The sequence below is a fragment of the Sebastes umbrosus genome, chromosome 11 (genome assembly GCF_015220745.1).
Source record: "Sebastes umbrosus isolate fSebUmb1 chromosome 11, fSebUmb1.pri, whole genome shotgun sequence".
Classification (NCBI taxonomy): Eukaryota; Metazoa; Chordata; class Actinopteri; order Perciformes; family Sebastidae; genus Sebastes; species Sebastes umbrosus.
Window position 1 is genome coordinate 29,735,546 of NC_051279.1, and position 12,087 is coordinate 29,747,632.

Sequence of the window (12,087 nt, forward strand, 5' to 3'; positions counted from 1 at the left end):
ACTTGTAGTATAGTTCATATTACAGTTGCAGTACAAAATACAACATGGATATAAACTAGTTGCATACTCAAAGTTTACTGCTCTTACATTTACAGTATACTTTATAAACTAAAAAGTGGGCCAATTTAGTCCCAAGAAGTATTGAAGTAGTACACTTACAAGTATACTACTAGCACATTAATATTAGTATACTTATTACTTTAAGTATACTTGGGAACCATAATGGACCCACAGGGAGCCATCTGTCCTATGTGATTCTATGTGTTGACTTACAAATGTAAGAAATGCCATTTGCTGTTGAATGTCGCATCAAGAAACAGAGACATTGAGGCAAGACAATGAACAAACAGTTTTATTGGACATCTTACAATAATGTTTGGAGAAAAAAAAAAGTTAATCCTGTTATGGTTTAAAATGTTACAACTTGAGTTTTTAGTGTCCACAGAGTCCTATTAAGCTTTGCATAATGATACAAGTGAAAACTCCTACCAGTCAAAAAGTCTTGTTCTTCAGTCACACTTTAAAAATAACAACATTATTTACAAAGATGAAGGATGTATGAGGGGAGGGTTCACCTACACAACTGCCTCTATAATGAGACAAGCCTGTTCAACTCATGGAATTTAAAAATGGTAAAGTGCACAGATCAGGAGGTTAACTGTGCTCCTCAGCGTCTGCTACGACGGGAGGGGGACGTTGACCTGAAAGAGAGGCGTGGGACACGACGTTAATACTGCACCAATCACACTCACCCACGCAGACTACAAAATACAAACATGCACACCAGACATACTGTACTCCCAGAGTACAAAATACTAAACACAATTTCCATAAAAACTAATGTTCTGCAGACTCTAGAGTAAGTGCCTATTCTGGGCAGAACGACAGCTGGTTTCACATCCTAACAAGGTGCTGCAAAACAGACTCTACTAAGGCAACATGGTTGGATGTTGAAACTTCATGCGACTCTTGTTAGAAAGTCAGATATGGCAGATTTACATTTTGATAGATAAAACCGTCATGAAGCATTAAAACCCTTTATTGCATCAGACTTGACTTTACACAGTTAAGCAGATGTGACTGCAGCTGACGGCACATGTTCATAACATTCAGTTTTCCTGTTTAAAGTTACTACAAATATATTGATTAAATAAAGGGACTCCAGCGAAATCACAATGAGACATACAATGAAAACATACAGTAGTGAAAAAAGGGAAAAAAACGAATACTACCTTGATCGCGACTTAGACTTGTGTTTGCGGCTTGCCTTCTTACCAGACTTGTGAGATTTTTCCGTCGACCTTGAGCGACTACGTTTGGATTTTTTAGATTTCTTTTCCTTGCTAACCTCGGGGGTAGGGGATCTACTTGAGTCGGAGTCTGAGCGCTTCTTGCTAGCTTTTGCGGAGCCCTTCTTGCTGGCTTTGCTATCCTGCCGGGAGTGCTTGTCACTCTGCGAGTCCGTACACGAGTCACTCTCTTTCCTTTTCTTCGATTTGCCATTCTCCTCTACAACTACGGAGCTTCCTTTTTCCTTCTCCTTGGCCTTTGGCTTTTCTTTCTTTTTATCGGACTCTTTCTCCCTATCCTTATCCTTCTTTTTCTTGTCTTTCTCGTGGCTATGACTCCTTTCCCTCCTCCTGTCTCTGTCTTTGCTGGAGGCCTTCTGCTTGTGTTTGCTGCTACGACTGTGACTGCTGTCTCGGCCATCCCGGCTCCTTTTCCTCTCCTTATCCCTTTCTTTCTCCTTCTCTCTCTCCCTGCTGCGACTGCGGCTGTCTCTGGCCCTGGCTCTGCCCCTGTCTCGCTCTCTGGATCTGGATCTACTCCTGCGGCTCCGGCGCTCCCTGGAATCACTGCGATCTTTCTTGTGGCGGCCTGATCTCTCAGCGCTGCTCCTCCTCCTGTCCCTGACCTTCTCGCTGCGATGCCTGTGGGAGCTGTGGCTGCGGCTGCGCCTGCGAGCCTTGTGAGAGGAGGAGCGGCTACGCCTCCTCTTCCTTCGTGGGGAGGAGGATCGCGATGAACTGCGGGAAGATGCAGAGGAAGAAGAAGACGAGGAAGAGGAAGATCTACGGCTGCTGTGGCTTGAAGTGGAGCGGGAGCTGCTGCTGCGACCGTTGGCTGGGGAACTGCTGCCGCCTCGCCCTGATCGCTCCTTCCCTCTGCCCGAGTGCTTGCTCTCGCTACCCTCCTTCTCACTACGGGACCTACGCCTCTCTACCAAGGGCTCCGCCTCCCTCTCCTTTACTTCCTGTTTGTGTGGATTCTCTGGCTGGCCCTCATCATAATCCCCCTTTTCTCTGCTCAATCTCTCCTTCGCCATCTCTTCTGTGGAAACAAACAACAAAGACTCATATTAAAAATGAACAAGGAAACACCAGGTGCTGTGAAGACGAGGAACACACTGCACAACTTTCCACTCCAGGTGTAATTATCAACATCTTTCTTTGTTGGTGGATTACTTCTCCAAATTTAATAGAATCAGAAAAAGCCAATTAAGTATGCAGTAAGTGGTAAAAATATGCAAAACGATGGAAAAAAGTTGTACCATCATGTTTATTTTGGTTCAGTGTTGCAGCACACCGTTCAAACATTTTGAGGAATTGAGCGAGCAGTCAAGCAATATATGGAGGAAGGAACGTGTCAAAAATAAATGAATAAATAAATAAATAAAAGACTCGATAAATAAACAAATGTCATTAAATGTAGCAAAAATAGTATTCAAAATAAATGTAGCCATTAATTAATTGATAAAATGTGACAAACTGATATTTATGCTTTAATATGCTTCTTTATTTATCTTTTTATTAATCCCCTTATTTGTTTAATCCTTTTTTATTTTCCCTTTTATCTATTTATTTTTATACATTTTTAAATGTATTTAATTTTGATTTTATTATTTATTAATTTTTGCATTAATTTTTTATTTATATATATTTTTTAAATGCATGTATTAATGTATTTCTACATTTGTTTAAGCAAAATCTTCCCTGTGCATTTCACCAAATGTATTTATTTTATTAACTTATTATTATTATTAACTGTTTTCTTTCCTTTATACATGTCTTTTTACATTTCTCTATGCATTCCTGCCTCATTATGCAAATGAAGAGCTGTCATTTATTATTCATTTATTTTTGATTCTGGCAGGTTCCATCCTCCATAGCAATGTAGTGTGTTCTGAGTCCTAACTTGACAAAGACATCACGTCTTACCACGTGCAAGCAGAGCCTCCTGCGCTTGTTTTTCGAGCAGCTGCTGCACCTCCCGCTCTTTGCGGCGGAAGGCGTCCTGCTTCTCTCGGATGCGGTGGCGCAACTCCTCGTCGTCGGTGTCGGAGGATTCGGACCCTCGCACGCTGCGTTCGTCCTCGTCGTCGCTCTCATCCGAACCGTAGTCACCAAGCCCACCTGCCACAACAGAGCCCCCGGGTTGTTGAGTGTTGGTAAGGACCAAGATCTATTCTCACAATCAGGTTTCACTTCTAAAAGCCCTCAATCCCAACCCAAGGTCCCAGTGTAAGGCACTTAATCCTGTATGACTTTATATTTCACTCTGATAAACCCCTTAAAAACAAACTAATATAGCCCTTAAAGAACAACAACTAGAAATACTTTGTACTTGAGAGCATGCTTCTATCATCAAAGCACAAAACTAAACCCAAATCCATCACTGCGATTCCACTTCTATTTAAATCAATCTTTAAAATTAGGAAGTGTATTTGGGTTTCATGGCTTGTACTAACAGCTTTTTCCCATGTTCCTACTAACACCCCGCCATTTATTATAAAAATACCTCCCCCCCAGAGACAGAAAAAGGGATACTCACTGAGACCAGTCAGAGAAGCCAGTGCACTTGACTGTGCCAGCTGTTTTGCAGGAGCTTTGATTCACATCAACAACAGGAACAACACGTTAAAACACATACTGCCATTTTCTCAAAGGCAAGAGAGTCGCAAGAGAAGAGGGGGGTCACAGATAAAGCACTATTCACAAGAGCTGCCTTTGGTAACAAGAGAAAAGAAATAACAAAAAAAAAAAAAAAAAAAAAAAAAGGAGAAAAGAGAGAAGGTTAACAAACAAAATTCTGTCACACAATCCAGGTCAAACAGTCGGACAGAACCAATCTGTACTAATGCACCCTGGGTCACTTCAAAGGAGGAAGTCACTTGATTCTAAAAGGTGGATGCTGGTCAGATTCAGTGCTGAGATACTATTCACTCTTATCAAACAGTCTTTCAGCCGGACCTTCAATACCATGTACCAGAAGACCAGGTATTCAAATAGTGTTAGTGGAAAGCATTGCTCTGCTCTCTCTCTCTCTCTCCTTCTGATGCATTAGCAGAGAATGGTTGAATGTGCATATACTCCCATGTTTGCCGCTCAATCGCCCGAGTTTACAGGGCGCAATGGAGTTTCATTTAGAGGAGATCATTAAGCACATGATGGAATCTCTTCAGATTTAAACACAATGTCTTGATGACAAGCATAGATGATGCATTAACTGGAAAAGTCAAGAGCAGACCTCTAGTGGCTTTCCGGTGAGTCTCTTTGGCCACATGCACGATCTCTTCATTGGTCACCTCGAGAAGGATCTCGGTCAGAAGGGTTTTTGTGATGACCATCTAGAGACGGGGGGGGGGGGGGGGGGGGGGGAGACATATAAAATCCATTATTTTAAATCCTCTTCAAAAATAGATCAACTAACAACTGTCAACATGCAGACAAGAGAATCTGAATGGTCAAACTGACCAGCTGGAACTCCTTTTCCTCCTCAGTCATTTCAGGTTCGCTGTCCTCTGCAGGAGGCGATGGGCTCCGACCAGAAAACTCTTTCTTGATGGAGGCCCTTTCTTCATCGTCATTGTCATCATTCCCCTCATCGTCACTGTCCTGATGCAGACAGAAGCAAGGACAAATCAACAAACGGCAAAGTGTGCATCATGGGGCTGCTCGATTATGGCAAAATTCATAATCAAAATTATTTTGGTCAATACTGAGATCACGATTATTTAACACGACTACTCATCGACTTTGGAAACATCATGCATTCAGAAAGAAAATGTTGTAGCTAGGGATGCACCGATACCACTTTTTTTCAGACCGAGTACAAGTACAAGTACTAACATTTAGGTACTCGCCGATACCAAGTACCGACACGTGTACTTCTCTTTGACAAAAGACCCTTGTGTTCGGCTAGTAGGTCGGCTAGTAAAGGCTCGGGGCGGAGGTGCTTCCCGGGCCGTGGCCAAAGTGCTCGCTGCGCCCATCCCTCCCCGCCGGGGATAGGACCCGAAAGATGGTGACGAGGGGTTAACGTCACGCTGCCGTAAAGCGGTATTGGTGCTGTTTCGCAAGTACGAGTGCAAGTACATGAGCACAGTATCGGACCCGATACTGGTATCTGTATCGGTGTGTCCCTAGTTTTAGCCTACATTTTAAAGTTAAATGCATCAATCTGGTGCACTTCAAGAGCAAAATCAAGAGGCTAGATCTATGAAGAACTTTGTTCTCTAGTAAACGATTTAATTATAAACACATTGGTTGTATAGATATGAATAGTGATGACACGGCAAAAGACAGGGTCCGTGTTTTTAAGACGGGTCAGGTGAGCCCCGTCCCTCCCAGCAGGGAGAGAGGCTACAGCGAGCACTAAGCAGTGAGGTCCGGGTGAGGGGTGCTTTAAAGCACCACCTCCATCGCAGGCCTTTCCAAGCCGACCTAGAGCTGGTCGCGGCGCAACACTACAGTGGAAATAAGCCCGGCGAGGGCAAGTCAGCGCTGTGTGAGACACTCCGCTGTAAAGGAAAGGAGTGCGCTGGATTTGTAACACAAGACAAAACGAGAGCGCCATTGCGAAATAGAATGCGGCACAATAACCGTTTTAATGTCGATTATCTTGTTTTCACAATTGTTGGAAGCCAAAATTGTGGCAGAAATTCGATGAATTGCACAACCACAGTGCATCGTTTGTGAAGGCAACGATACCTACAGTCCTGATACACGTGCCACAGAAAGCGGTTCACGACCCCGGATGACCTTACGTCAAGAACACAACACACAAAGTGTAAACTGTTTTTCAAAAGGAAACCATTTTTGCTGTCAAGGCCAGAAATTAGTTGCTTACGAATTTGCTCTTGCGGGGCACGCGTGGCCCATCACCTTCCTCCTCTGCCTCGTGCTCTTTGCGATCTTCTTTTGCCGTTTTTGAACGCTCCTTCTCCATCCGCTCTCGCTCCATCTTCTTCTGCTTCTCTCTGTCCATCTTTTCAAGGCCCTCTCGGATCCATGCGGGTAGTGTGCGCCTTTTTACCGCATCTGAAGGTGAAATACGAGGTCAGAATGAGTTATCCACAAATACCGGCATGTTGTTAAGATGCATAAACCCCTATTGAGCCTTTACACACTTGTTTACAACAACTTGTAAATGCATTTCCTGAGCTGTGATTTGTGTTACATTAACACTTAATTCCATCAGTTTACTAAATATAACATCGGTTTCAGCCATCTGTTCTAATAGAGGGATTCCAGCTACAATGAGCTGATGAGCTGAACACTGTATGTTACATTGAGCTGCAACAAAGGATTATTCTCATTATCAATTTATCTACTACTGATATGTTTTATCATAAAATGTCAGTAAATAATGAAAGAAGCCCATCAGAGTCCCCTAAAGCTCAAAGTGATGTCATGAAGTAGCTTGTTTTGTTCCACCAACAGCCCCAAACCCAAAGACATTCAGAAAAGCAGCAAATCTTCAAAACTCAAACGCTGGAATCAGGTAATATAACCTGTAAACTGATTTAAACAATCAATTTACTATGAGAATAGTTGCCAATTCTTTTTCTGTCAATCGAGTAACTGCTCTAATGTTATAACAGTACTACAATTTGAGAGATAAAAGGGTGTTTTCATTTTACTGTTGGTTACATCTTTCACGTACATGAGTGCAAACAGGTAAGGGATGACAACTAATACATGGCAAAATAAATCTAAATAGTACTTCATAATAAACAGTACCTACTAATAAATAAAGTAAGTATAATAATACTGTATGTCTAGTCTGGCATGCCTAGCTGAAAGTCAATTTTCCTACTTCTGTCATAAAATTAGGAGCATTAGTTTACGCTGCACAAAGAAAAGAACAGAAGTCGCCATCTTTGAGTTGAACAAACAAACTCTGCAGTACATTCATGCACCTCAGGCAGTCTTCAAGCTGAACACACTCACCTAACGTTGCTGGGGTCTCCTGTTTGACAGGGAGCTGAATAGGGGATCTGGGCCGGTCTCTGAAGCCGGGTGGTCTGGTATCTCGTCTGTTCTGAGGAGGACCCTGCCAGTATGGGGAGTGGAAGCCTGTGGATGTGGGGAAGGATGAGGCCGCTCCGTGCTGTGGAGAGATGGCACAAACGGAAAATTAAAGGTAGTTCAAAGAATAGAACTTTAACTGCCACCAAGTGGCATTCACTAAGTGTGGGGTGGTTGTTGTTATTCTCTTTCCCCAGATTAGGTTAGCAGACATTCATCTATCACTCCTGCCTGAGCTACGATGTCTGTTTGCTTTAAAAACAGTTAATAAATAATACCAAACCATGCTGGATCCTCAACAAGCCATCCCTTTCCTCTGCACCGCCTCAAGAAAGCAACGACTGATACACCTAGATGCTGGGACCCGGCACAGTTTCTATGGATAGCTCCTTCTTGTGTTACTTGGTTGTCACACTAAAACCCCAAACGCTTGTACAATTTCTACTGTAGCATCTGCATACCTGATAATCAAACTGGTTCATGGCCATGGGGGCCATGGCGTAGCTGTCGGGCTGTGCCCCATACCCATGGCTGTTCTGGGGGTAAACCCCGTGGCGGGCCTCAGAGTTGAACTCCACGCTGTCCTGGCTGTTGCTGTCCTCGCTGGGGTTCACCACATCCATCGGTCCGGACCCTGGAGGGATCCAGGCCTGTTCGGGGGGTGGAGGAGGAGGAGGAGGAGGAGGAGGAGGGGGCTGGCCATGCATTCCCCATTCTGTTTAGGACAACATAATTAATAAACTAAAGTAATGTGAACATATAAGTGCACACACAAGTTAATTTCTGTTTATTCTTCTCAACATCTACTCAAGAGGAACCGTGTCAGAAATCACACTAATTCTCTTCAGTCGAATAAATGATTGCAAGTCGGCACTGAATGTGCTAACTTATTCAGATTGGTGTGCAGAAAAACAGTGTGAAAAAATAGAGAAACTTGCTCTGATTCAGAGGATTCAACTTGTACCTGGCTGCCACATTCTGCCAAACGCTGGGTCACCCTGGAAGGCGCCATGGTTGCCCTGTCCAACTGATTCAAGAGCTGGGATGTCTTGGCCATTGGGCTGTATGTTCGGTTGCTCTGGTCCCGTCGACTCCTTTTGGGCAATCCATGCTTGTGCCAGGGCAGCCCAGTCCACTTGACCTGCAACACAGCCAAGAAAACACACCCACGCAGAAGCTATTACAGGTGTAGTGAAACCAATAGGCTGTTTGAGCAATGCACAAAGAAGCCCTGCAGGGGCACATTTCTTTTGAGGGAAGAAAAAAAAGAAAGGCTTTCATGTTGCACGTGCATCAGTCACTAACCTGGATCCTGCTGGTGCTGGAAAGACTGCATCCACTGCTGCTGGCTCAGAGGCCACTGCGGCCAGGGCTGTCCTCCCTGGTCCCACATCTCTCCCCTTCTGGATTCACACCTGAAATATGCAGCACAGCTACATTTAGATGTTGATGTGCACCATCGGCATCTCTTCTGCTGACGTGACGGAGAGCTGCTGCAGTTTGAGCAGCTCCTCTAATGGCCAGAGAGGAGCTAGCGTTAGCTTCAGGAGCTAATGTTACTGATCTCACGTTAGCTCACCGGCTAGCTGTAGTCAGCCGCTCCGTTAGCTCACCGGCTAGCTGTAGTCAGCCGCTCCGTTAGCTCACCGGCTAGCTGTAGTCAGCCTCTCCGTTAGCTGGAGGCTATTCCCTGTTGCTCTATCTGTATACTGAGGGTTCACTTACTGCAGCAGTACTGACGCGTGATACTGATATAAACGTGTGGCCGGTGAACCCCCCGGTCTCTCTACAGACTGTCTGCTGGTCATGTGTTGTTGAGCTAACGCAGAGGAAGCTAGCCCGAGCTAACGGGAGCTAAGCTAACATTGAAGCTAAAGATATTAGCAGTTATCTAATGAGCCTTTACATTCAACTCTAGTTCCACACTGAGAGGAACGTGTGAGGTAAAGTCATGACAGCACTGTGCTTAGAGTAACATAACCCCACCTTGACCAGACGGCTGTCTCTGTCCCTCTTGTCTCTGTCCCTCTAGTCTCTAGTCTGTCTTCTGTCTCTCTGCTGCTGCGGCTGCGGATCAAAATGGCGGCCTCAGTGAACTAGTCGCTCTGACGAAGTGTGATTCGAGGTGCTGCTGCCTTCAGAGGCGGTCGGGAATATTACAATTCAGGATTCAAGAGTTGTATTTGCCATTTGCACCTATAAGTACATTGGTGAGCAGTTTACTGTCAGCTTTAACAGTCAGCTTTAAGAAAAGAAAAAAGGTAGAAAAGGCACAAGGTTAATTACAGTACAAAATAAGCACATTCAACTCAACACAATGAATAGATACATTATTAAAATATAAAACGCCCTCAGTGTAGTAAATAAATAAACTAAACTACCCTCTGCATAGGAACGAAACCCCCACAATACAAATATTTCAGGGTTTTATTTTGTTATTTTGACGCTACCTGCCTTTTAATGCAGATGGGGGGGCCAGTAGCAAGTAGAGATTTAGAATTGATTTAGAATATTCTTGTACTTTCTGTGAATTAGAAGAAGAAACAATATGTCATTTGTTTTTGTTTTTATCACTGTATGTATACCAGAATATTTTGGGTGGATGCTGGACATTATTTAAGAAGGAAAACTTTTTTTTTTTTTACTTTTTAATGTACCCCTGGTATGAACAGTTTTGTATGTGTATATATTGTTATTGTACTTATATTTTCTAAAATAAAAAAAACATTTGCATTAAAAACATTTCAATAAAACGCCAAGGTTTGGGGCAAAACAAGTAAATATAGTAAACACATTATTGACTCAGTACCCTACATTTAATGTGACTAATGTATCAATCAATTTACATAGCTTTCCCCCTAAAACCGTGTCAACACATGTATTGGATTTAGTGGATTTGCTCATTCTTGTACCTAGTCTTGGTTTATTTTTGGGAGAATTATTTAGTTCAAACATCACGCATGTTAGCAGATGATACTGATTTCTCCACTTAAGCAACGAGTTTTACTTTTCACTATGACTACTTTATTCCGAAGTAGGAGTTTACGAGCAGCACGTAAAGGCAGCACAGAGCCATTCAGATGCTGATGAGGTTGATGTTAATGAGCACAATGATGCTGAACCATTTAAAACGTGCATCACTCAGGTGATTGCTGTGATTAAAATCCCCAAATTATGTGGTCGATAAAAGTTACATGACTGTCTACTTATACCTATTTGATGTAATCAACAAGTTTGCTTGGGCCTACACACACACACACACACACACACACGCACACACACACACACACACACACACACACACACACACACACACACACATATATGAACATGAGTCTGCTTTCCTGTCCATTATATTTACAATGAGGGCAACATTTTAAGTGACCTACACATTGAAAATGGTAGGCAGATATTGTCAAAGCTGTTATGATGATAAAAACACTGATGCTGTGATCTAGTTTCATCACACTGTGATATATCAAATACATTATATGTACAGTATTACCGCTGACGGTGCTGCTACTACTCAGAGAGCACCTTTGTCAACATCAGGTTCATAGATATGTTTTATCATCCGATTACTGACAGATAAAATTCATTATTTTAGTGTCGGTCTCTTGTAACTGTACTCTGCAGTAGGTTGCAGTGCCTTACAGCCACTAAACTGGAACAAGATTTTGACTCAAAATGTGTATTTTAATCCCATCTTGTCTACAATGTGATTAAAAAAAAATAATTTTGTAATGAATTGAAAAGGCATTTATTACAGGAGTGTGAGTAAAAAAAATAAAAATAACTTATAATAAATATTTGGTGTAGAATTTAGTAATAATAACATCTAGTCACATTGCCAGGCTTTGTCATTTTGCTGTAGTTTATTGAGCTGTAAATCAGCCTTGGACTACGTAAGCACACATGCACCGTGGCAGGTTTTGTGCTCTTCCTCAGCACGGTTGATTGCACAAATGTAAGTACTTAAACTAGATTAGTTTTGATGCATCTGGTCATCATCACACATATCCAGATATTTCCATGTGCATTACAACAATTTATAATATTCAAAATGTCCCTTGGTCATTCAACTAGCTGACCTTTGACCCAAATATGCTCTAGTTCTATTTTACAACTAAAACTTGTTTATTTCTGAAATCTACATTCCAGCAGACTAAACACACTCTTCAACCTGAACACACACTGTTCATTAGTATCTGGAGGATCAACGGTGTCTGAGTGTTCTCCAGTTTATTACTGAACTGAGAAACTGTTGTGAAGATGTCGTTGTCGCTTTGGACCGTTAAACCTGTTCTGTATTTTCATATACAGCAGCAAAGCATCCATGGAGTTTATTGAAGGAAGCATCTACAGACCCATCAGGATAAGTGACAGTTGTTTTTTTAGGCAAATGCTATTAGCTTTGAAGCATTCGGGTCAGCCCTAACTCAAGTGTGTTAAGTTAAATGTCAACATCAGTGGTAGGCCATTAGATTTGAGATAACAACATGGTGTGTTTGTTAATCCCCGCGACAACTCTGGGGCAACTGCGGGTTGTGCCCGACACAGATAAGACCAACAGGGAGGTTACAGGCAGGAAAATGTTCTGAGCTGAGAAATACTTATTTCTGTGTATCTGTGTCAGTCTGGAAAAACAGGTTCTGTTATGTTTATTTATAGCCTCGGAGACCAAATGGTAGAGTGCACTTGAGAGGAAATACTTTTTGGTCTTAAAAATTCAGATCTCCAGCACTGATGTAGAAAAGATAAGAACAGAGTAGAAGAG

The 12,087-nt window shown here is 42.6% G+C and overlaps 1 protein-coding gene across 5 annotated transcripts; it reads right to left on the minus strand.

The window, feature by feature from the left end:
* Nucleotides 1-336: 336 nt before the first annotated feature.
* pnisr (PNN-interacting serine/arginine-rich protein) lies at nt 337-9,460 on the minus strand. 5 transcript variants are annotated; one of them, XM_037783962.1, is made up of 12 exons: nt 9,297-9,459; nt 8,616-8,725; nt 8,275-8,451; nt 7,772-8,025; nt 7,233-7,392; nt 6,130-6,320; nt 4,755-4,895; nt 4,528-4,627; nt 3,832-3,885; nt 3,219-3,413; nt 1,233-2,331; nt 337-701 (listed from the first exon to the last, which is right to left on the minus strand). In XM_037783962.1, exons 2-12 carry the CDS (start codon nt 8,701-8,703, stop codon nt 668-670), a joined length of 2,493 nt encoding a protein of 830 aa, XP_037639890.1. In that variant the 5' UTR covers nt 8,704-8,725; nt 9,297-9,459; the 3' UTR covers nt 337-667. The 5 variants fall into 5 exon arrangements, 4 of the variants coding, with proteins under 4 accessions (XP_037639890.1, XP_037639891.1, XP_037639892.1 ...); XM_037783963.1 differs by lacking the exon at nt 9,297-9,459 and adding an exon at nt 8,890-9,275; XR_005208746.1 differs by lacking the exons at nt 337-701; nt 1,233-2,331 and having other exon boundaries at nt 3,318-3,413; nt 3,832-4,005; nt 9,297-9,460.
* Nucleotides 9,461-12,087: the final 2,627 nt, after the last annotated feature.

Excerpts from the sequence above, each read along its gene's own strand:
- pnisr (XM_037783962.1), bottom strand. The coding sequence starts at position 8,703 with ATGTGGGACCAGGGAGGACAGCCCTGGCCGCAGTGGCCTCTGAGCCAG. Across the intron at positions 4,628-4,754 it reads AGGAAAAGGAGTTCCAGCTG|ATGGTCATCACAAAAACCCT; the intron begins GTCAGTTTGACC and ends CCCCGTCTCTAG. Across the intron at positions 702-1,232 it reads AAGTCTAAGTCGCGATCAAG|GTCAACGTCCCCCTCCCGTC; the intron begins GTAGTATTCGTT and ends CCTCTCTTTCAG.